Below are 25,335 nucleotides of genomic sequence, written 5' to 3'. Positions count from 1 at the left end.
ATCCTATGACTTTCACAAAATCATCCTGTTCTGCCGAAAGTTAAGAATAAAAGTCTTTATTTAAAAGGTGTGTGTGGTGGTAATGGTGGGAGGCCAAGTCACAGCTACATGAACATTAAAGAAAGAAACCTCTTCTCAGTGCTAAGGTAAACCATAATGACACCTATGATTAGAGACAAAGATAATTCAATCGTATATCAACAAATATTTACCGGCTGCCCCTATGTGCATGACACTGTGCAAGACCCTATGGCAAAAATAATGATAAAATAAGACAGAGTCTGACTGAGGAAGAGCACAAACAAGCAGGCAATGCCAATCTCATCCAGTCAGTGCCTACGGCAGCGTGGGAGGATAGAGAAGGGGGCCCTAGTCAGTGTTTGCCAACTCTTCATCACACACGAAAAGATATTACTTGCATGGCCCAAGACCCCAGGCAACCCGGCTCCTAGGGCATCCTGCTCTGAGGACTCAAGGCAGGAGTAGTTGTTTGAGAAGGAAACTGCTAGGCAAAGTTAACCTCCCTTACATCCTCTGGCTCTTAAATTTCACTGCATTACCCATTTCAAGTGCCCAACACACGTGTGGCTCGTGGTTACTACACTGGACAGTGCAGACATGGAACATTTCCATCACTACAGGAAGCTCTATTGAATAATACTGTAATCTCACCAATTCCACTCACCAATTCTCTAATTATGACATAATAGAAATATTAACAATAAACGTAAAAAAGCATAATGACGGAATGCTATTCAGCACTAAAGGAATGAACTGTTGATACATGCTATAACATGGATGAACTGCAAAATCATGCTAAATCAAAGAAGCCAGTCACAAAAGACTTCATAATACATGATTCTATTTACATTAAATGCCCAGAAAAGGCAAATTTTTAGAGATAGAACGCAGATCAAGATAAGGGATAAGAGAAAGAAGTGACTGCAATCAAGCACTAGGGAGTTTTGGGGGTGATATAAACGTTCTAAAGTTGTATTTTGGTGATGGCTGAAGAACTCTATATATTCACTAAAAAATCACTGAATTGAGCACTTAAAATAGGTGACTGTTAATAGTGTGTAAATTATACCTCAAAAGTTGTTAAAATAGTAGTGTACTGAAAAAACACTGAAGTTATTTGTGAAATGCACACTTCAGAAGTTTTCCATTTTAGCATCCAAACATGTATACAAATCCCCAGAAATAACAGAAACCAAAGCCTCATCTACAATAGAAGCCAGAGACCCATTTAACTCTAGTAGCACCTGGTGATAACAATTCAAATAGTGAACAACACCTTTAAGACAGTTTTACTTCTGAATTTTACACACTGTATTAATTATACAATCTAAGATTTACACAAAATTGTTTTAAATATTCAAGATTCCCAGTCACATGAAAAAAGGAAAGCCCACATAAAGTGACAGTCTCTGAAGGATAACAAACACCAAGGGCAGCAGCAGTAACATGGCTAATGAAGCAAGTTCTATGCCTGTTCCAGACAATGTGTGGCCAAGTACCTCATGTAACTATCTCAGTCTAATTTTGTTCCAGTGTTTCAGGATAAGCTCTTAAATATCGCAAGAAAGAAAATAATGTTTTTCATACCCTCAAATATTCTCTCACAAAAGGGTGGAACAAGAATATTTTCTTCCTTTTTGTTATTTTAACAGATATGACCTTACAACTGATGAAAAAACAATCTATATACACTTTAATTAAACTAAAAATAATCTGACACAAACTTCCCCCACCAAATAACAAGCTTGTGATAAAAATGTGGAATGTGGCTCAATTCACCTTTCAGGTTTTGAAACTGTACGTTACCTGGCACTTTTGAACTGTTTTCTCTACTAAGTTAATAATTCATATTCTTTACTTAATCCTCTCAGACTGAAATTAAGTATTCTAATATTCATTACAAAACTACTTTTCTAACATTCATTAGGTCAACGAAGATGGGAATAATTTACATGCTATATTATTGCATGTTTCCATGTGATGAGACAGGTCATCAAGAGGACGTGACCACTTAGCTGGGCAAGAGTAACTGGAGGTCCCTCACCCCCTCCCCATCCGTGAAATGTGTGCTCCGCTTGCCTTCCCAGTGCTGGAAGCTGCCAAGGACATAGCCTTGAGATAGTACTGTGGTGCTGAGACCACCTGGACAGTATATGTGATCAAGCCCAGTTAAGGCCTCCTCCCATGAAAGTCCCTTTGCTTAATTAAACCTGCCACCTACCAACCTGGAGCCTCTTTCTTCCATCGCTCCCTACCCTCCATGTATGAGGCCGATTTCAGATTACACCCAGGAAGCTCCTGAGGAAGTTGTGATACAACACTATGACTTCAAAAAAGAAAAGGAAACTGAGTTATCACAGAATTCTACAGTCAAGGATATATCTTAGAAATCATCTAATTCAACTCACTCCCAGATATTTCATGACAGAGTGGGAACCCCAAAGGACAAACCTAGACTAGAGTTCTTTTCACTGCACCCTTATTGCCTTGGCTTAAAACAGACACACACACACACACATACATTATTAACAGTTGTGAATTACAGAGTCTCAGATTTTCAAGAAACCGTAAAGGTTTGTAAGACCGAACTGCCATCCACTAAAGGTTATCAGATCATTAGCATTAGCTTAAAAATAAACTAGATTCAAAATTAGATACAACACTACTCATTTTCATGAAAAAAATTCAATCCCCTTGATGTTTGAAGGTCTAAACTCAGTTTTAAATAACAGTGACCATACAATAAAGATCTCAAGATAAAAATTTTTAAAAACATAGCTAATAAGAAAAAAAGGTATATAAAAAGCTTTCTTAGGGGGCTTCCCTGGTGGCGCAGTGGTTGAGAGTCCGCCTGCCGATGCAGGGGACACGGGTTCGTGCCCCAGTCTGGGAAGATCCCACATGCCACGGAGCGGCTGGGCCCGTGAGCCGTGGCCGCTGAGCCTGTGCGTCTGGAGCCTGTGCTCCGCAACGGGAGAGGCCACACAGTGAGAGGCCCACATACCTCAAAAAAAAAAAAAAAAAAAGTTTTCTTGTAGAATATAAAGGTTTTTAATACATAACGACTGAACCAAGTTATGTACCAAGCACCAAACAAACTTAGACATATATAGTCATACCCATGTGTAACAATACATAAATGTTAAACAACTAAATTACGAGGGACTTCCCTGGTGGTCCAGTAGTTAAGACTCCCAATGCAGGGGGCCCAGGTTCGATCCCTGGTCAGGGAAGTACATCCTGCAACTAAGAGCCTGCATGCTGCAACTAAAAGATTCCCACATGCCGCGACTAAAGATCCCACACGCCACTACAAAGATGCCGTGTGGTGCACTAAGACCCAGCGCAGCCAAATAAATAAATAAATATTTTTTTTAAAATCTTAAAAAAAGAACTAAATTATGCTCAAAAAAAATCACAAAGGTGATGAACTAAAAACGAAGCCAGTGAATTACAGAGAACCAACGATTTAGATTGCTCTCAATTACTTATGTGTACTGGTAAACAACATTTCTCCTGAGTTGGCAGAACACAGAATTTTAAAAGCAACCTTCAAGGAAACAGGCTCCAGGGGCTTAAAGTACACCCTGGCTTGTCCTGCATGAAAATAGCACAAGTAATCAAAAGGAAGAAGAACAGAATGATGAAGCCATTTGTCTCCTGGCTCTGCATTATACTCACCATATTCTAATGGGTGTGAATAACTTATCAGGCTGCCAGCGAGCCAGAAGTCTGAGATAAATGTGGTCCAAAGAATCCTCCTATCTACTTGCCTATCAAGGTCTCAAAGTGTGAAGAAATTTAATCATTTTATAATAATCCAAAAAGGCTGGCCTGTGTCTGAATCATTCTTTAATGACACCAACACTCTGTCATACTGGATATGGAAATAGCCAAAGCTCTGTAATTCATCAGGAAAAAAACTTAAAAATAGATTCCAACTGACTGCATTATTTATACAGGTGAAACTTTCTTAGATACTGATAATTATTTTAGAAGATGGCAGCAGCCATGCAGAGCCGATTGCTCAAAATGCTTCCTAATGAAGCACTGTCTCTTTCATTTATATGACATATGTCTTTCTCAAATTCTAGAAAACTCTGCCATTTTTTGGTTGAATATAACCTCTTCCTCATTCTCTCTTTTTTCTCCCTCTGGAATTCTTCCTATTGGGTTAGTAGAGGATTCTCATTTTATTCTTCGTGTCTTAGCTTCTCTTTTATATTCTCTACTGCTTTATCTATTACTACTGCATGCAGGCTAACAGGTTGGACTTCATGAATCCTTTGGTAAGACACGTCTAATCACACCTTAACCCAACCTTGAGTTTTTCATTTTCTAATTTTAGAGACAACATTTTTCATTCCTAGAAGTTCTATTTGTTCTTTTCAAACCTGTCTGGACTTTTTGGATAGTGTTTGTCTTTTTTCATATTTTCAATTCCTTCTCTTACACGTTTTGTCGTTTCAAACATAAGTTTTTATGTATCTAGTAATTCCAATTAGCTGAAGTTCCTGGAGGTCTAATCCTGTTGCTTGTTATGCCTAATAACGTTTGCCCCTAAAGGGCAGCTTCCATGTCAATTATTAAATTTGGAACTGTGAATCTGTGGTTAAGTGGGACTTTATCTGGGAATCTTGTGTGAGTTGGATTAGAGACTGTGTTCTTCCAGAATAATGGCTTCTGCCAAGTAACCAAGGAAGATTATCAGCCCAGGACCACTTTACCTCTACGTATGGGTTCCCAGAAAATGCAAATACCACAAATCTGAACCCCAAAGCCTCATGAAGAAATGCCGATGAGAGAACATTTCCAACAAGGTAAGCATTTTTATTCCAAGACAAATAAATATATTTGTCTGTTAGCCATTTTATGGCATTAAATTCCATCTATAGGGTGGTGACTCTAAAATGTCTATCAAGTCAGACTTCACTCCTAAACTTTAACTCCTATAACCAACTGTCTATTGAACACATTCCCTTGAATATCTAATAAGGAACTCAAACTTTACCACATCCAAACCTGAACCTAATTCTTTTTCTTCTCCAGCTTTTTTTTTATATATACAGCAAGTTCTTATTAGTCATCCATTTTATACACATCAGTGTATACATGTCAGTCCTAATTGCCCAATTCATCCCACCACCACCACCACCCCCCGCCGCTTTCCCCTCTTGGTGTCCATACGTTTGTTCTCTACATCTGTTTCTCAATTTCTACTCTGCAAATCGGTTCATCTGTACCGTTTTCCTAGGTTCCACATATATGCATTAATATGTTATTTTTCTCTTTGACTCACTTCACTCTGTATGACAGTCTCTAGATTCATCCACGTCTCTACAAATGACCCAATTTCGTTCCTTTTTATGGATGAGCAATATTCCATTGTACATATGTACCACATCTTCTTTATCCATTCATCTGTCGATGGGCATTTAGGTTGCTTCCATGACCTGGCTATTGTAAATAGTGCTGCAATGAACATTGGGGTGCATGTGTCTTTTTGAATTATGGTTTTCTCTGGGTATATGCCCAGTAGTGGGATTGCTGGGTCATATGGTAATTTGATTTTTAGCTCTTTAAGGAACCTCCATACTGTTCTCCATAGTGGCTGTATGAATTTACATTCTCAACAACAGTGCAAGAGGGTTCCCTTTTCTCCACACCCTCTCCAGCATTTGTTATTTGCAGATTTTCTGATGATGGCCATTCTAACTGGCGTGAGGTGATACCTCCTTGTAGTTTTTTTTTTTTTTTTCTTGCGGTAAGCGGACCTCTCACTGTCGTGGCCTCTCCCGCCGCGGAGCACAGGCTCCGGATGCACAGGCCCAGCGGCCATGGCCCACAGGCCAAGCCGCTCCGCAGCATGCGGGATCCTCCCGGACCGGGGCACGAACCTGTGTCCCCTGCATCGGCAGGCGGACTCTCAACCACTGCGCCACCAGGGAAGCCCCCTCATTGTACTTTTGATTTGCATTTCTCTAATAATTAGTGATGTTGAGCAGCATTTAATGTGCTTCTTGACCATCTGTATGTCCTCTTTGGAGAAATGTCTATTTAGGTCTTCTGCCCATTTTTTGACTGGGTTGTTTGTTTTCTGAATATTAAGCCACATGAGCTGTTTATGTATTTTGGAGATTAACCCTTTGTCCGTTGATTCATTTGCAAGTATTTTTTCCCACTCTGAGGGGTGTCTTTTCGTTTTGTTTTTAGTTTCCTTTGCTGTGCAAATCTTTTAAGTTTCATTACGTCCCATTTGTTTATTTTTGTTTTTATTTCCATTACTCTAGGAGGTGGATCAAAAGATCTTGCTGTGATTTATGTCAAAGAGTGTTCTTCCTACGTTTTCCTCTAAGAGCTTTATAGTGTCCGGTCTTACGTTTAGGTCTCTAATCAATTTTGAGTTTTTGTGTATGGTGTTAGGGAGTGTTCTCATTTCATTCTTTTACATGTAGCTGTCCAGTTTTCCCAGCAACACTTACTGTCTTTTCTCCATTGTATATCCTTGCGTCCTTTGTCATAGATTGAATGACCATAGGTGCGTGGGTTTATCCCTGGGCTTTCTATCCTGTTCCATTGATTTATATTTCTGTTTTTGTGCCACTACCATATTGTCTTGATTACCGTAGCTTTGTAGTATAGTCTGAAGTAAGGGAGTCTGATTCCTCCAGCTCTGTTTTTTTCCCTCAAGACTGCTTTGGATACTTGGGATCTTTTGTGTCTCCATACAAATTTTAAGATTTTTTGTTCTAGTTCTGTAAAAAATGCCACTGGTAATTTGATAGGGATTGCATTGAATCTGTAGATTGCTTTGGGTAGTATAGTCATTTTCACAATATTCATTCTTCCAATCCAAGAACATGGTATATCTCTCTATCTGTTGATATCATCTTTAATTTCTTTCAACAGTGTCTTATAGTTTTCTGAATACAGGTCTTTTGTCTCCTCAGGTAGGTTTATTCCTAGGTATTTTATTCTTTTTGTTGCAATGGTAAATGGGAGTGTTTCCTTAATTTCCCTTTCAGATTTTTCATTATTAGTGTATAGGAATGCAAGAGAGTTCTGTGCATTAATTTTGTATCCTGCAACTTTACCAAATTCATTGATTAGCTCTAGTAGTTTTCTGGTGGCATCTTTAGGATTCTCTATATATAGTATCATGTCATCTGCAAACAGTGACAGTTTTACTTCTTCTTTTCCAATTTGTATTCCTTTTATTTATTTTCCTTCTCTGATTGCCATGGCTAGGACTTCCAAAACTATGTTGAATAACAGTGGCGAGAGTGGAGGTCCTTGTCTCATTCCTGATCTTAGAGGAAATGCTTTCAGCTTTTCACCATTGAGAATGATGGTTGCTGTGGGTTTTTCGTATATGGCCTTTAGTATGTTGAGGTAGGTTCCCTCTATGCCCACATTCTGGAGAGTCTTTTTTTTTTTTCATAAATGGGTGTTAAATTTTGTCAAAACGTTTTTCTGCATCTATTGAGATGATCATATGGTTTTCATTCTTCAATTTGTTAATATGGTGTATCACATTGATTGATTTGCATATATTGAAGAATGTTTGCATCCCTGGGATAAATCCCAATTGATCATGGTGTATGATCCTTTTAATGTGTTGTTGGATTCTGTTTGCTAGTATTTTGTTGAGGATTCTTGCATCTACATTCATCAGTGATATTGGCGTGTAATTTTCTTTTTTGTAGTATCTTTGGTTTTGGTATCAGGTGATGGTGGCCTCATAGAATGAGTTTGGAAGTGTTCCTTCCTCTGCAATTTTTTGGAAGAGTCTGAGAAGGATGGGTGTTAGGTCTTCTCTAAATGTTTGATAGAATTCATCTGTGAAGCCATCTGGTCCTGGACTTTTGTTTGTGGAAGATTTTTAGTCACAGTTTCAATTTCATTACTTGTGATTAGTCTGTTCATATTTTCTGTTTCTTCCTGGTTCAGTCTTGGAAGTTATACCTTTCTAAGAATTTGTCCATTTCTTCCAGGTTGTCCATTTTATTGGCATAGTTGCTTGTAGTAGTCTCTTAAGATGCTTTGTATTTCTGCGGTGTCTGTTGTAACTTCTCCTTTTTCATTTCTAGTTTTAATGATTTGAGTCCTCTCCCTCTTTTTCTTGATGAGTCTGGCTAATAGTTTATCAATTTTGTTTATCTTATCAAAGAACCTGCTTTTAGTTTAGTTGATCTTTGCTACTGTTTTCTTTGTTTCTATTTCATTTATTTCTGCTCTGATCTTATGATTTCTTTCCTTCTGCTAATTTTGGGTTTTGTTTGTTCTTCTTTCTCTAGTTCCTTTAGGTGTAAGGTTAGATTGTTTATTTGAGATTTTTCTTTTTTCTCGAGGTAGGCTTGTACAGCTATAAACTTCCCTCTTAGAACTTCTTTTGCTGCATCCCACAGGTTTTGTGTCATCATGTTTTCATTATCATTTGTCTCTAGGTATTTGATTTCCTCTTTGATTTCTTCAGTGATCTCTTAGTTATTTAGTAACATATTGTTTAGCCTCCACGTGTTTGTGTTTTTTACATTTTTTACCTCGTAACTGATTTCTAATCTCATATCATTGCAGTCAGAAAAGATGTTTGATACGATTTCAATTTTCTTAAATTTACTGAGGTTTGATTTGTGACCCAGGATGTGATCTATCCTGGAGAATGTTCCGTGCACACTTGAAAAGAGAGTGTAATTTTGCTGTTCTTGGATGGAATGTCCTATAAATATCAATTAAATCTATCTGGTCTATTGTGTCATTTAAAGCTTGTGTTTCTTATTAATTTTCTGTTTGGATGATCTGTCCAATGATGTAAGTGAGGTGTTAAAGTCCCCCACTATTATTGTGTTACTGTCGATTTCCTCTTTTATAGATCTTAGCAGTTGCCTTATGTATTGAGGTGCTCCTATGTTGGGTGCATATATATTTATAATTGTTATATCTTCTTCTTGGATTGATCCCTTGATCATTATGTAGTGTCCTTCCTTGTCTCTTATAACATTCTTTATTTTAAAGTTTATTTTATCTGATATAAGTATTGCTACTCCAGTTTTCTTTTGATTTCCATTTGCATGGAATATCTTTTTCCATCCCCTCACTTCCAGTCTGAATGTGTCCCTAGGTCTGAAGTGGGTCTCCTGTAGACAGCATAAATATGGGTCTTGTTTTTGTATCCATTCAGCGAACCTCTGTCTTTTGGTTGGAGCATTTAATCCATTCATGTTTAAGGTAATTATCGATATGTATGTTCCTATGACAATTTTCTTAATTGTTTTGGGTTTATTTTGTAGGCCCTTTTCTTCTCTTGTGTTTCCCACTTAGAGAAATTCCTTTAGCATTTGTTGTAGAGCTGGTTTGGTGGTGCTGAATTCTCTTAGCTTTTGCTTGTCTGTAAAGCTTTTGATTTCTCCATCGAATATGAATGAGATCCTTGCTGGGTAGAGTAATCTTGGTTGTAGGTTCTTCCCTTTCACCACTTTAAGTATATCATGCCACTCTCTTCTGGCTTGTAGAGTTTCTGCTGAGAAATCAGCTGTTAACCATATGGGAGTTCCCTTGTATTTGTTGTTTTTCCCTTGCTGCTTTCAATAATTTTTCTTTGTCTTTAATTTTTGCCAGTTTGATTACTATGTGTCTCAGTGTGTTTCTCCTTGGGTTTATCCTGTATGGGACTCTCTGTGCTTCCTGGACTTGGGTGGCTATTTCCTTTCCCATGTTAGGGAAGTTTTTGACTATAATCTCTTGAAATATTTTCTCGGGTCCTTTCTCTCTCTCTTCTCCTTCTGGGACCCCTATAATGCGAATGTTGTTGCATTTAATGTTGTCCCAGAAGTCTTTTAGGCTGTCTTCATTACTTTCCATTCTTTTTTCTTTATTCTGTTCCACAGCAGTGAATTCCACCATTCTGTCTTCCAGGTCATTTATCCGTTCTTCTGCCTCAGTGATTCTGCTATTGATTCCTTCTAGTGTATTTTTCATTTCAGTTATTGTACTGTTCATCTTTGTTTGTTTGTTCTTTATTTCTTCTAGGTCTTTGTTAAACATTTCTTGCATCTTCTCGATCTTTGCCTCCATTCTTTTTCTGAGGTCCTGGATCATCTTCACTATCATTATTCTGAATTCTTTTTCTGGAAGGTTGCCTATCTCCACTTCAATTAGTTGTTTTTCTGGGGTTTTATCTTGTTCCTTCATCTGGTACATAGCCCTCTGCCTTTTCACCTTGTCTCTCTTTCTGTGAATGTGGTTTTTGTTCCACAGGCTGCAGAATTTGAGTTCTTCTTTCTTCTGCTGTCTGCCCTCTGGTGGATGAGGCTAAGAGGCTTTTGCAAGTTTCCTCCTGAACCTAATTTTCAATTTCCCCACCTGCCCCCCAAAAAACACCACTGTTTCCCAATCTCAGTTATTCCACCCTTCCAGCTCAGGCCCAGTGGGGCATGTAGTCAACTCCTGCTCACCATTCTGGATATTGCTGGATTTGGTGATTCCTCTTTCCTGTGTTTAAGCTCAACTTACATTTAAAAAATCTGTCTTATAATTTTATACCCCGAAGTGAGCAGAACCCTGACCGCATCTGTTTAGATGGTCATACTGACTAGAAGTCCTCAGGACTGGCCTTTCCAATGTGAGCCTGTAAAGGGAACTACTTAAATTGCCTACAGTTAGCTCTTGATACCAGAGCACTCCTAGGGCCTGTTCCATTCAGTGCAAGGCTACTGTCAGGGCTCAAGAAAGCACGTAAAGACCACTTCCTACAAAATAACCATGAGTGTTGTTACCTCTTGGCTTTAGGATAAGGACACTCACAGACTGATAAACTGCAGCTTGATATTCAAGATCATTCCTATAACCTATCTTATTTCACATCCACCATGCCCTTAATGCAGCCAGAACTACCTACGGTTGCCAAAATACATGTCATGACATCTCATTTCCAAGATTTTGACAAATTGTTTACATTACTTATAATGTCCTTCTCTTTTTTTTTTTAAAAAAAGCCCATGTATTATGTAAGGACCAACTCAAATAGTACCTCATCTGTAAAGCCTGCTTGATGCCTGTCACATCTCCTGCTCTTGCCTTACTCTCCCCTCTGCCAATATATTTACTGATCAGCCATTTACAGTGCTGCTGGGTTTGTTCTATTGATTATTAATATGCTAGTCATAACCACAAAAGGAAACATCAAAACTCAGACATGTTCACCACTAAGGAACAGAATTAAGTTGTGCTTCCAATCAGGGTGGTACATAGCACATCAAGGACCAGTCATGGTCATCTGGATAGCCTCATTGTGCCATACCTCCTATCCTCTATATTGGCCCATTCCACAGTCCCAAACTCCTGCTGTGAGGCCCGTTCTGTAATTTCTCTTGTTGAGTTGCCTAGCGCCCCAGCCCTGCCCACCCCACCTGCAAGAACTGAGACCATCTCTAAAACTCCCAAGCTACTAAATACTTGCAGCCTTTTTCCCAACGCCCAACATTTGTCCTCACTGCCATGAACGGCTCATCTCCTAGAATCACAGCATAACTCTGTTAGACTCTGAACTCTTACTCACTGCCTAAGTTCTCTCTACACAATTTTTTTAACATCTTTATTGGAGTATAATTGCTTTACAACGTTGTGTTAGTTTCTGCTATATAACAAAGTGAATCAGCTATATGCATACATATATCCCCATATCCCCTCCCTCTTGCATCTCCCTCCCACTCTCCCTATCCCACCCCTCTAGGTGGTCGCAAAGCTGATCTCCCTGTGCTATGCGGTTGCTTCCCACTAGCTATCTATTTTACATTTGGTAGTGTATATATGTCAATGCTACTCTCTCACTTCGTCCCAGCTTACCCTTCCCCCTCCCCGTGTCCTCAGTTCCATTCTCTATGTCTGCGTCTTTATTCCTGTCCTCCCCCTAGGTTCATCAGAATCACTTTTTTTTTTGTTTTTTAGATTCTATATATATGTGTTAGCATATGGTTTTTGTTTTTCTCTTTTTGACTTACTTTACTCTGCATGACAGTCTCTAGGTCCATCCACCTCACTACAAATAACTCAATTTTGTTTCTTTTTATGGCTGAGTAATATTCCATTGTATATATGTGCCACAACTTCTTTATCCATTCATCTGCCAATGGACACTTAAGTTGCTTCTATGTCCTGGCTATTGTAAATAGTGCTGCAATGAACATTGTGGTACATGTCTCTCTTTTTTTTTTTTAAGAAGATGTTGGGGGTAGGAATTTATTAATTAATTAATTTATTTTTGCTGTGTTGGGTCTTAGTTTCTGTGCGAGGGCTTCCTCCAGTTGTGGCAAGTGGGGGCCACTCTTCATCGTGGTGCGTGGGCCTCTCACTGTTGTGGCCTCTCTCGTTGCGGAGCACAGGCTCCAGACGCGCAGGCTCAGCAGCCGTGGCTCACGGGCCCAGCCACTCCGCGGCACGTGGGATCCCCCCAGACCAGGGCTCGAACCCGTGTCCCCTGCACTAGCAGGCAGACTCTCAACCACTGCGCCACCAGGGAAGCCCCATGTCTCTTTTTGAACTATAGTTTTCTCAGGGTATATGCCCAGCAGTGGGGTTACTGGGTTTTCTAAGTTTTCTAAGGAACCTCCATATTGTTCTCCATAGTGGCTGTATCAATTTACATTCCCACCAACAGTGCAAGAGGGTTCCCTGTTCTCCACACCCTCTCCAGCATTTATTGTTTGTAGATTTTTTTGATGATGGCCATTCTGACCGGTGTGAGATGATACCTCACTGTAGTTTTGATTTGCATTTCTCTAATGATTAGTGATGTTGAACATCCTTTCATGTGTTTGTTGGCAATCTGTACCTTCTTTGGAGAGATGTCTATTTAGGTCTTCTGCCCATTTGGGGATTGGGTTGTTTGTTTTTTTGATATTGAGCCGTATGAGCTGCTTGTGTATTTTGGAGATTAATCCTTTGTCAGTTGCTTCGTTTGCAAATATTTTCTCCCATTCTGAGGGTTGTCTTTTCATCTTGTTTATGGTTTCCTTTACTGTGCAAAAGCTTTTAATCTATACAATTTTATGAGCGCTAGCCTGGACCACTCAATACCAACATTTGCCTGGATGACCTCCCATGCCCACTGAATCACATACAGAGACCCCAGAAGTCCTTGCCAGGGCTAGTCTCTGGAATCAGTCAAATCCTCCCAGACCATTTCTCACGCTGAAGCATAATAATGGCTATGGGGAACTCATCTGGTCAATTTCTCTGTGCATCTGTCCAACGAGCCCTAATAAGGGACTGGAGATTCATCTCCCCAAAAGTTTAACATGTTGCAGAATGAGTAAAGCATAGGGAGATGGCTAAAAGAATCTATCCCACAGTCAGTACCTGGTTACTCTACAGACACATATGGCAATGACCAGAGGAAGGAAAAAGGAAAAGAATGCAGCTGCCAGAAAAATAAAAAGTCTCCTTCTCCAGCTTCCTTCACAGTAATTTTTCCTCTGTCCTCCTTCTGCACCATGAGTGCTGTAGCATCCTTATCTCTTTGGCCTTCATATGCTTAGTCTTATTTTTTAAGCACCATACCAAGTATTAAAATCTGGCAAAATAATTATTTACAATAGCCAAGGTATGGAAACAACCTACGTGCCCATCAATGGATAAATGGATAAAGATGTGAGATATAGGGCTTCCCTGGTGGCACAGTGGTTGAGAGTCTGCCTGCCAATGCAGGGGACATGGTTTCGTGCCCTGGTCCGGGAAGACCCCACATGCCACGGAATGGCTAGGCCCATGAGCCATGGCCGCTGAGCCTGCGCGTCCGGAGACTGTGCTCCGCAACGGGAGAGGCCACAACAGTGAGAGGCCCGCGCACTGCCAAAAAAAAAAAAAAAAGATGTGAGATATATGCATATATATAATGGAATACTACTCAGCCATAAAAAAGATGAAAATTTCACTATTTGCAACAACATGGATGGACCTTGAGGGTATTATGCTAGATGAAATAAGTCAAAGAAAGACAAATACTGTAGAATTTCATGATATGTAGAATATAAAAAACAAAACAAAAGAAATGAACAAAGCAAACCAAACAGGAACAAACACATAGCTACAGAGAACACAGTAGTGGTTACCAGAGCAGAAGGGCCAGGGGAAGGAGGGGAGGACAAAATGGGCAAAGAAGATCAACTGTATGGTGACAGACGGAAACTAAGTTTTTGGTGGTGAGCATGCTGTAGCATATACAGAAGTAGAAATATAACGTTGTACACGTGAAACAGACAATGGTATAAACCAATATTACCTCAGTAAAAAAAAAATTTAAAAAAATCTGGCAAAATGGTTGCTATAAACAATAGATTAATATAGCTTTGTAGGTAGTATTGTAGCAAGTATTTTCTTAGTAACAGCAAGATTCAAATTCACTTGGAGCTTATAAAAAGCTGAGGAAAGAGTAGTTTCTCACTCCAAGTTATATCCCAAAGACTACTGGCTGGACAACTTTAGAAAATATACATTAGTACAGAAAGTTCAAACACATACAAAAGTTATAAGGAAAGTTAATGAACCAACTTTTACAACTATTACAACTGTCAACTGACTCATGAATACTTATACTCTTATCCTCCCACCAGAGGTATTGTGAAGTTAAGGCCAGACGTACTATCATTTCATATATAAATATCTCAACTCATATCTCTTATAGATAAGATTTTAAAAATTATTAGCACAGTATCATTAAACCTCTAAAATGATTAATTCCTTAATCTAATTAAACATATAATTTTCAAATCCCCCAAATATTTTATTTGCTTGAATCATCAACAAAATAAGTTCCCTACATTGGAACCAGTCTCTTAAATCTCCTTGAAGCTATAGGTTCCTCTACCTCCTTCCTTTCCCCATCTTCCCATCCCTTGACATTTATTTGTTGACGAAATTGGCCTGTAGAAATCCCCACAGTCTGGGTTATGCTGATATACTCCTCATGGTGTCATTAGATACATGCCTTTTTCCCCTATATTTCCTGGAAATTGGTAGCAAGAACTACAGGCTTGATCAATTCAGCTCAATTTTCTGGCAAGACAACCTTATAGCTGGTGGTACTATCTGGTTTTCTCTCTTTCTGTGATATTAGCAACCACTGATGGTCACTGGCTATATCCCTTAATTCATTAGAGACTGCAAAATTGTGATACAGTGACATTCTATCATTCCTCCATCTTTTAAGAGTTGGGATATGCCAATAATTAGAAACTTATCATCACCAACTACTTGGTTACTCTAAGCTACAGTTCATATAGGAAAGTCAGGGAAAAATACTTGAGTCTTTCCACCTATTACCAGTTTTCAAAATGAGTTAATTTACTAGCATCCCCCAAAGCAGACCAACTATTAGTATTTTTCTTTAGTATTATTGTGAGCTTCAAATTTAAATATATTTAATGTGTTTCAATACACTGTAGATATTATTCTTACTGATCCTCAAATTGTCCCATTTTTGGCTCCTGAGTCCTTTAGGACGCCCTCAGGAGTTTTTGATAACTGTTTTCCTTTCTAAATTGACAAGATGTTCCAAGCTCATCTTGTACATTTCCTGCCCCAGACCTGGAAGTAGCTATTTTCCAAGGAGCTTTGGTTTACTTTAGTAGGAAATGACATTAGATGCTATAGTCTCATTGTTAGGGGTGCTCATTGCTAGTGGGTTTGTCATTTTTCCAGGCCCTGCCATGAAAAAGAGCTAGAAAATTTACCATCACAGGATCTTTCCTTAACCTTAGCTATCTTTCAGCTGTTTTTCCTTTAAACCACACTCAAATGCTGGATTCCCAATAATATCACCTTAATCACTCATTTGCTTTATCCCATAATTTTAAAAAACCTTAGAATAACAATACCAACATAACCACTATAATACTATTACTCTAAACAGTTTAAGATATTTTTAGAGATGTCATTGTCCTTTAATTACAATCTAGTAGCAATAGATAGTCAAGTTTGTTGACATCTGAAATAGCCCCTCCCTGCATGGTTGTTATATCAGCAACTCAATATATAATTAGGTTCTCCTATTTCAATTGGTTTCCATTTTTAGGGATCTTTTAAAATTAAATTCTGTGTTAAAATTATGCAAAATATGTATATGGTTCCAAGTTAAGGAGACAAAACAAGATGTATTCAGAGAAGTCTAGCTTCTGCTCCTCTCTCCACCCACCACACTGTTTCCTCCATCACACTACAAATAACCATTTTTTTGTTAAGTTTTTGTTTTATCCTTTTTTAAAAAAAATTTCCAAATATTAGTATTCCCATCCCTTTCTTCAATGAATGATACACACTATATCTATTAGTCACCACCCTGCTTTTTTCCCCTGAAAGTCACTCTACAATAGTAAAAAGAGACACTCTTCCTTCCTTTCTATAGTTGTGGATATAGTATATGTTATTCATCAAATTGTGTACTGACCAACAGATGGATTGTTTCTAACTTTTGCTATTACAAACACTGCTGCAATAAATAGCCTCATATGTGCAACTTTTCTTATTTTTGCCTTGAGATAGGATCCCTAGAAATAGAACTGCCTGGCAAAAGGGTAAATATAAATGTAAGTTTTCTAGGTATTGACAAGTTCTCTCCCCTAGGTCTTATACCATTTTGCATTTCCTACAGCAATGTTTGAGAGTGCCTGCTTCCCCCCATTCCCTCCACAGTCTCATCAACAGAATAACTTGTCAAACTTTTTAATTTCTGTCAATATGATTGGTAAGAAATGATGTATCAGTGTAGCATTAATCTGCATATTTATTAGTACAAATATTAAATAGCTTTTCATATGTTAGAGGCAATTTGCAGTTCTTTTTCTGCAAACCATCTGTTCTTATATCTTGCCCATTTTCTTGCTGAGTTGATAGTTTTCTTATTCTCTATTTTTTAGAAATACTAACCCTTTGTGATTAAAAACTGCAAATACCCTTCTCCAATTTGTCATCTTTTTTACTTTATTTATTATGTTTTCAGCTATAATAAAGTTATTATTTTTACCATAAAATTTATCTATATTTCCCTTATTGCATCTGGATTTTGAGTTGTAGTTAGGGTGTTTATCCACTTCCAGGTTCAGAGGAATTCACCAGCCTTTTTCCTAGTACTTGTCTGGTTTCATTTTTGTATATTAAGTGACTGATTCACTTGTAATTTATCATTGGGATAGTACAAAGACTAAATCTAATATCATCTTCCTTCATTATTTAAACACTAAATATTCATGTCTACTTCCTCATTTTCCATTCAGTTCTGTTAGTCTGTCTTTTTAAGCACCAATACCACAGTTTTTATTATAAAGGCTTAATAACATGTTTCAATATCTAGTAGGTCTACAGCTCTCCTCTGCTGCTCTTCTTTAATGAGAGTTTTTCTTATTATTCTTACTTATCTATTCTTTCCAATGAAATTTATAATCAGCTTGCCTAGTTACAGGAAGCACACACAAAGAATCATTATAAAGTCACAAGTTAACTTTAGGGGATTGACAAATTTATGATGTTGAAACTAAAAGCTAAGAATAAGAACTAAAACTTGGAAAAAAGCATTAAAATAGTTTACCATTCTCTGCTTGTGAAAAGATACAGGCTGAACCCAGAAAACCTTTGCTACATTACCATGAGAAATTTTTATTTAAACAATTAAGATTAATAAGCAAAGGAACCAATCATTTCATGTATATCATGTATTGTGTAAACCACCTGATTAGGAAAACACCAAAATGATCAAGTAACACAGGTATTAGAAATGCATTGCTCACCTTCTTTTTTCAGCCATTTCACAATGTTCCCTTCTTCCATTGTAGGAGACAGTGATGGCATTAGTATCGTAATAGGATCAGCTGAAATTGAAAAAAGGAAAGATTAAACACAAAAAATAATGCACCTCATGAGGCAGCAACAACAAGTTCAAGTAAATTAATATCTAATTCAATTTGAGAAAAAAAATATTCCACAGTCTGAAAGACACAAAACTGGTCAAACTAAGTGTTCAGTAATCTTTTCTGGAATATTTTCAACTCCTTTTTCATAGTTCCCCAAGCCCTCTATGCATATTTTCAAGCCAGGTGCTTACAAGATTAAAAAAAAGAAAAGCTGATTTATGTTTCATCTTCTCCTTCCCCTTTTGTTGCTGCAAAAAAATATTTACAAGTAGAATGACCAAAGGAAAAGACAGAAAAAAAAACAAAAATACTAAAGTCCTGATAACCTGCAACAGAAGAATTATTAGACTTACAACAGAATAATCAAGATTAAACTTTAGAAACTGGTTGTGTTTTTACTTTAATCTAATATTACACTATTCAGAAATCAAAGGTTCTTGCTAAGTGTGAAAAGCAGAGGTTTGCTTTGTTAAGAATGATAGGGTAAGTGAACTTAAGTAGTTAAATTAATCTCAGATTGTGTTTCATACCACAGTTCAGCTAGGGATCCAAAAAGATAGACTCAAACCAGGGTGACCTCTCAATAAAGCATAGCCACTTTTTCCTTAGGTATCAAAAAAGGAGACACGCTATATATTTGGCCAGATGTGCTTCCCGATAATTCCACTGTCCAGGACCATACTTAAAGAGTGCACAGCTGTTAGATTACAATTTACATAAAGTTTATACTAATAAAATAGTTCACAGAGTGCTCCAGTTCTTATTTAGCAGTAGCCATAGTAACAAATTACATTGCCTGAAATCTTCCACAAAACCTATTCTCTCCTCAGATTATTCAACTCTCTGACCCAAAAAAGCAAAATACACCACATCTGACATAATTCAAATGTGGAAAAGGGTAGAATAGGGCTTTTTTTCCCCATTGATGTTTTAGGGTTAAAAATAAGGGAATCGATATCAAAAAAACAAACAACCCAATCAAAAAATGGGCAGAAGACTTAAATAGACATTTCTCCAAAGAAGATATACAGATTGCCAACAAACACATGAAAGGATGCTGAACATCACCAATCATTAGAGAAATGCAAATCAAAACCCGGTGAGGTATCACCTCACACTGGTCAGAATGGCCATCATCAAAATATCTACAAACAATAAATATTGGAGAGGGTATGGAGAAAAGGGAACCCTCTTGCACTGTTGGTGGGAATGTAAATTGATGCAGCCACTATGCAGAACAGTATGGAGGTTCCTTAAAAAACTAAAAATAGAACTACCATACGACCCAGCAATCCCACTACTGGGCATATACCCTGAGAAAACCATAGTTCAAAAAGAGACATGTACCACAATGTTCAATGCAGCACTATTTACAAATAGCCAGGACATGGAAGCAACCTAAGTGTCCATCGACAGATGAATGGATAAAGAAGATGTGGCACATATATACAATGGGATACTACTCAGCCATAAAAAGAAACGAAATTGAGTTATTTGTGGTGAGGTGGATGGACCTAGAGACTGTCATACAGAGTGAAGTAAGTCAGAAAGAGAAAAACAAAAACCGTATGCTAACATGTATATGGAATCTAAAAAAAAAAAAGGTTCTGATGAACCTAGGGGCAGGACAGGAATAAAGACGCAGACGTAGAGAATGGACTTAAGGACATGGGGGTGGGGGGCAGGGTAAGCTGGGAGGAAGTGAGACATCAGCATTGACATATATATAAAATAGATAGCTTGTGGGAAGCAGCCCCATAACACAGGGAGATCAGATCGGTGCTTTGTGACCACCTAGAAGGGTGGGATAGGGAGAGTGGGAGGGAGGCTCAAGAGGGAGGAGATATGGGGATATATGTATACATACAGCTGATTCACTTTGTTATATAGCAGAAACTAACACAACTGTAAAGCAATTATACTCCAATAAAGATGTGTTAAAAAAAAATAAGGGGGGCTTCCCTGGTGGCGCAGTGGTTGAGAGTCTGCCTGCTAATGCAAGGGACACAGGTTCGAGCCCTGGTCTGGGAGGATTCCACATGCCGTGGAGCAACTAGGCCCGTGAGCCACAACTACTGAGCCTGCGTGTCTGGAGCCTGTGCTCCGCAACAAGAGAGGCCGCGATAGTGAGAGGCCCGCGCACCGCGATGAAGAGTGGCCCCCGCTTGCCACAACTAGAGAAGGCCCTCGCACAGAAACGAAGACCCAATACAGCAAAAATAAAAAAACAAATTAATTAATAAATTCCTACCCCCAATATCTTCTTTAAAAAAAAAATAATAAGGGAATTGAATGCTAATGTTAAATGTAGTTAAATATTTCCTTTGGGGAACTGAACTAATGTTATTGTAATTTCAAATGGAGAGTTCCTATGGCTTCATGGTAAAGAAGTGCCATTTCTGAAGCATTTGGAAGGAAGCTTTTATCCTCCCGTCACTGTTCATTCACTCCCCTCTAAAGGACTGGGAAAAGGATCCAGGCAAATACAACTGCCTCAGCCTTTTCCTCATTTTAAGACCTGTCTGCCTATAGGGAACCTGTATTTTCCTTTCAGTTCTATGCACTAGGCATAAATGGACCTGCCTTTCAAAGGCAGATAGTAAGCCCACCTCTCTCTATTCCTGCCATCAGGGCCCAGTGGGTGCTGGGAAGCAATTCAGGATGTGTGTTTGCTTTGTATACACAAACTGTCTCTCTCAAACAAAAGCCCAAAGTCTAAACAGGGGTTGTACTGAGGAGTCCAACTGCAGAAGGCCACAGATATAAGTCACATTTTCCAATACAACAAAACCATCAACATTAGAACTGTTACTTTGATCTCCATCTGTCTGGTTTTTGCCTTCTCAATTGGTACCAATCTACAAGGATAGAAATGTAGAATCATCACTCTCAATACCCCAACAATGATAGAGCCTGAACCAAATTCTAAGTCAACACGCCCATTTCATCAATGAGAAAACTACAATCCACTGATTAAGGGATTTGAATTCTGCCTAACTCTCAAGGCTGTCCTCTCCTACACTGTACCACTGCTCATCGTTAATTGATTATCCTTACCAATATGGATTATCACCTAATTAATCATTGGTTATTTATAGCCTATTCATCCAGAAATTCAAACAGAACCAGACATATCAAATCCATGTGAGCATTCTTCACGTGTCCAATCAAGCAGCCTAACAATCCCTCTCTATCAAAAAGTTCAAGCCTGGCGCTACAAGATGCAATATTTCAAAATCATATACACAGTAAATTTATACATCAAATAGAGTTCCACTACAAAGAAGCAAAATAAATGAACTTCTATGATTCTATGTCCAGATTCCAATTTATGACAAATATCAACTCAGTTCTCTCAAAACAAAGTCTCTCTTCAATATTTTTATACCTTGGTTCTAGTTGCCATGATACAATTAATATTTATTTCATGCTTCTCCCTCCTATTACAATCTCTCACCTACGAGACCGTCACATTTTTCCTGACATTAAGTACTTCATTATGAAACTTTTTGCGTTTTATGAATTACCACATCAAGAATCTTAAAATTTTTCATATTTAAAAAATAAAAAGAACATAATCACTCCTCATACAGCCACCCTTCATAGATGAGTTGAAACCGCTTCTCTGAATGACAATAAAATATAAAAGTTCTGTAATAGATCATTATCCTTACTCTGAAATGAAGGTGACAAAACCAAAGAAAGACATTTTGGACGTTTCCATTATTCGGTACTATCTTGATTGCTTATACTGACTTACATGGAGAGTACAACGTGCAGTGTGTTTTCTGCTAAATCTAACTAACCTATCCTCAGATGCTCATGCTAGAAAATTATTTTTAAAAGGAAGCATTAATTTACTAATAATAATGCATATTTCATTCTAGTATATCCTCTTTCAACCTGAACATTATATACATCTTTTCCAAATATTTTTTTTTCCAGTGGGAAAGTAATTATATAATCATAATATCAGTTTTGAATGACAGGGCTGCATATAACTAATATCTGGCCTTTATGGCTGCCATCAATTCTACTGAACATAGTGTGGGCTTTTCTAGACTCCCTGGAATTTTAACCTACACATAATGTTGTTTAATTTCATTAGGAATTATACGGAGCTTCCCTTCTCATTCCAATAAGCAGTACATTCTACTTTTTTCCTGTCAAACTGAGGAGGCCTTGAAATGGGCCCCAATTACAGTTCCTACTCATAACTGGACACAACTATAAGAATAAAGGAAATGCAGTTTTTTACTCCACTGGTCATACAGGTTATTTCAATTAGTACTCAAAAAATACCCCAAATTTTGTTAGACTTTAACCCTTTTGTAGTCATTTTAGTGTTCTATTTCTTTTCATCAAGCTAACAAAGTATACCTAATGGCTTATAAAGTCTGCCCTTCTAGAGCAGTTAAAAAACATATTTAAAAACTTTTAAGGTAACTACCGTTATGTACGTTGTTCCAGTTTATATTTAAATATACTGATTTTAACAGCAGAGTCTCACAAATCCGTCACAACTGTCTTAATCTCTTTTTTTATTGCCTCAATATAATGACACAATAAGTTGAAATTTTTCACTCAGTATATTGCTGCTTTACCTTCCTTCTCAGGCACATGAGCAAATGATCAATCACTGAATCTTACAGCAAACTACACTAATCTAATTTCTTGTTCTCTAGAGGATTTCTTTTATCTCAAAACACTCGTACTTCAGCAAAACCTATAAAAGCTTTAAACTGATGATCTATACATCAATTCTAAAAGGTTTCCAGATTAAAAAAAAAAGATTAATATAAGCAAACTCTTAAAATACAAATGCAGAACAAATAGCTTTGTGGCTAATAATGAAGCAGATCTAAGCCCCATTACTCTGACTGAATTAAGGAAATTCCACAATTTACTTATGGTACTGCTTGGACGTCATGCTCTAGTCCATTTATACATCCAAACACAAAAATCATGAAATGAAGACAGATAAATTGAAGAAATAAATTACCCTGTACTTTTTTAGTGCAGCTCTCTGTTCCTTATATTAATTTGCTTCTTTTTTAATAGGAAGAGATGCTGCTCATTTAATCACCTCTCTTTTCCAATTCAAGAACTCATTAAATAAAATTGACCTTTAAAATTTCTGCTTAAATAAAACAATTCTGCCATCTGCAGGCTGGATGAAATAAAGCCATAAGACGTAAAGGTAATTTCAAAATCAATACCAGGGCATAGAATAATATTAATACTGCAGTTTTGAATAAAGGTAAAGCAATTTTTGTTTTTTGTTTTGTTTTTTGTTTTTGCGGTACGCGGGCCTCTCACTGTTGTGGCCTCTCCCGCTGCAGAGCAACAGGCTCTGGACGCGCAGGCTCAGTGGCCATGGCTCACGGGCTCAGCCGCTCCACAGCATGTGGGATCCTCCCGGACCGGGGCACGAACCCGTGTCTCCTGCATCGGCAGGCGGACTCTCAACCACTGCGCCACCAGGGAAGCCCAGCAATTTTTTAAAAGATAAGTGCTTGTCATATGGGTCTTCTTTGTTCAAATACTTATTTTGGCATAAGAATAGATTGAAAATGTCACAAATACTTATTTTGGTATAAGAATACATTGAAAATGTCAATGAACAACAATAGAAAATGTATGCGTAATAGTTTGTGAGAAAATATCATTTAGAGTAATAAATGTAATGAAAGACGCCCACAAACAGTATATATGGCATAATCCAATTTCTACCTGCTTAGCTTGTATGTACACAAAGACTGAAAGGATATACTCCAAAATGACAATAGTACCTATCTCTAGTTGATGGTTTTTATTATACCTGCTTTTTATTTCTTTGTTTCTTGTTACTTTTAAACAAAAACCCACAAGAACAGGGAGAAAAGAAGGAACAATAGAACACAATTTTGGAAGCAGAAAAGTAAATAATGTAGATAGAAATAATTGACTAGAAAGCTGAATGCTAAACTAGAAGTGGAGAAAGCTAAGATAATCAACCTGGTTTATACAAGAATTTCCCAAAGGCCCAAGAACTGGCAGTACTGAGGACCTCTGGAAACACTGGGGGCGGTGGGGTGGGAGGTTTGGGTAAATGCTATTTAAGTGCTGGGTAACACCACCCTCATTCAACCCAAGACTGGAGGTTGTTTCCTCTGCAGAGGTAAAAGAGAAGACCTTCGGAACAGAGGTTGGACCTACACACCTGGAGATACTGTATATAGAAATTGCAAAAGTAAGTTAACTGAGAGATCAGCTGAAGTGACTGACAATAACAGAAATTGTGCTAAAAAGCTATTAGATGGTGTGGGATGAATCAGTAATAGTTACAGAGAAAACTGAAGAAAAAATTTTAAAGGCAACGACCTGAAAAAAAGCAAAAAGAAAGAAAGGTAACAATCATAATATGGGACGATATAGGACAATTCTCAGTTAAGCATTATTTGTTTGGTGTAAGCACTGAATATAGATTTAATTAAGAATTGCAAAATAACTACATTGGGTGAATGGTGGAAAGAAAACGGGGATGACTGATCAGAAGTCATACACAGATAATATATAACATATATAATATATAACATAAAATAGAGAGGTGAACAAATGCCAGAGGACACTTAGAAGCAACGAGACAAAACTTGTTGCTTCTAAGGAGGAAGATGACTGGGGGAGCAGGGAGAGATGGGTCAGAGACCCATCGTATTGTTATAAGCCTTTTAGTACCATTTGACTATTTAAACTATATGCATGCACGACTGTGTTAAAATATTTTATTATTTAATAAAATGACTTTTTTTTTTTTTTACCTTAAGCACCAGCACACCACTGTGATTTAGAGAACAGGCCCTGGAGCCAAACTGCCTAGGTTCAAATTATCAATCCAGCACCTACAAGTTACCTAGTCATTCTGTGCTCTGATTGCCTCTTCTGTAAAATAAAGAGTTTGGTAAGGTCTACACAAGGTTACACATGCCAAGTCATTACGATGGAGGCTGGCAAAAAGTAAGTCTCAAAACTGTTAGCTGTTTATTATTAATAGGCAGCACAGAAATGGTTAAGGGTAGACTCTGAAGGCAGCCAGACAGTTGGCTAGATGTATCACAATATCCTACTTTACAATTTCTTCCTCAGTAATGAGCCATGGATTCACAGGTTCCTTTCACCTTCATAATCTAAACATGAAGGTTTCCTTTCTACTCTTTACCTTATCCAGCCTTGTCCTCATTGCTATAGTACACTAACTCTTGAACTCTCTAAAGTACACTAACTCTTGAACTCTCTAAAGTACACTAACTCTTGAACTCTCTAAAGTACACTAACTCTTGAACTCTCTAAAGTACACTAACTCTTGAACTCTCTTTTAACTGTACTGCACATTTGAAAACCAAACTCTCCTTAATGTCACTGGCAAATGTTTTAC

At 37.8% G+C, this 25,335-nt stretch overlaps 1 protein-coding gene across 2 annotated transcripts in view; it reads right to left on the bottom strand.

The window, feature by feature from the left end:
• PDHX (pyruvate dehydrogenase complex component X) overlaps positions 1-25,335 on the bottom strand; it is a 76,346-nt gene that overhangs the window by 44,390 nt on the left and 6,621 nt on the right. For both annotated transcript variants that reach the window (XM_065881699.1, XM_065881700.1), the window contains exon 2: positions 17,799-17,879. In XM_065881699.1, the coding sequence (XP_065737771.1) occupies positions 17,799-17,879 (81 nt within the window). The remainder of the gene's footprint in view (positions 1-17,798; positions 17,880-25,335) is intronic.

The sequence above is a fragment of the Phocoena phocoena genome, chromosome 8 (assembly GCF_963924675.1).
Source record: "Phocoena phocoena chromosome 8, mPhoPho1.1, whole genome shotgun sequence".
Lineage (NCBI taxonomy): Eukaryota > Metazoa > Chordata > Mammalia > Artiodactyla > Phocoenidae > Phocoena > Phocoena phocoena.
The sequence above is the reverse complement of the archived record's forward strand: the minus strand, read 5'-3'. Positions and strand labels throughout refer to the sequence as shown.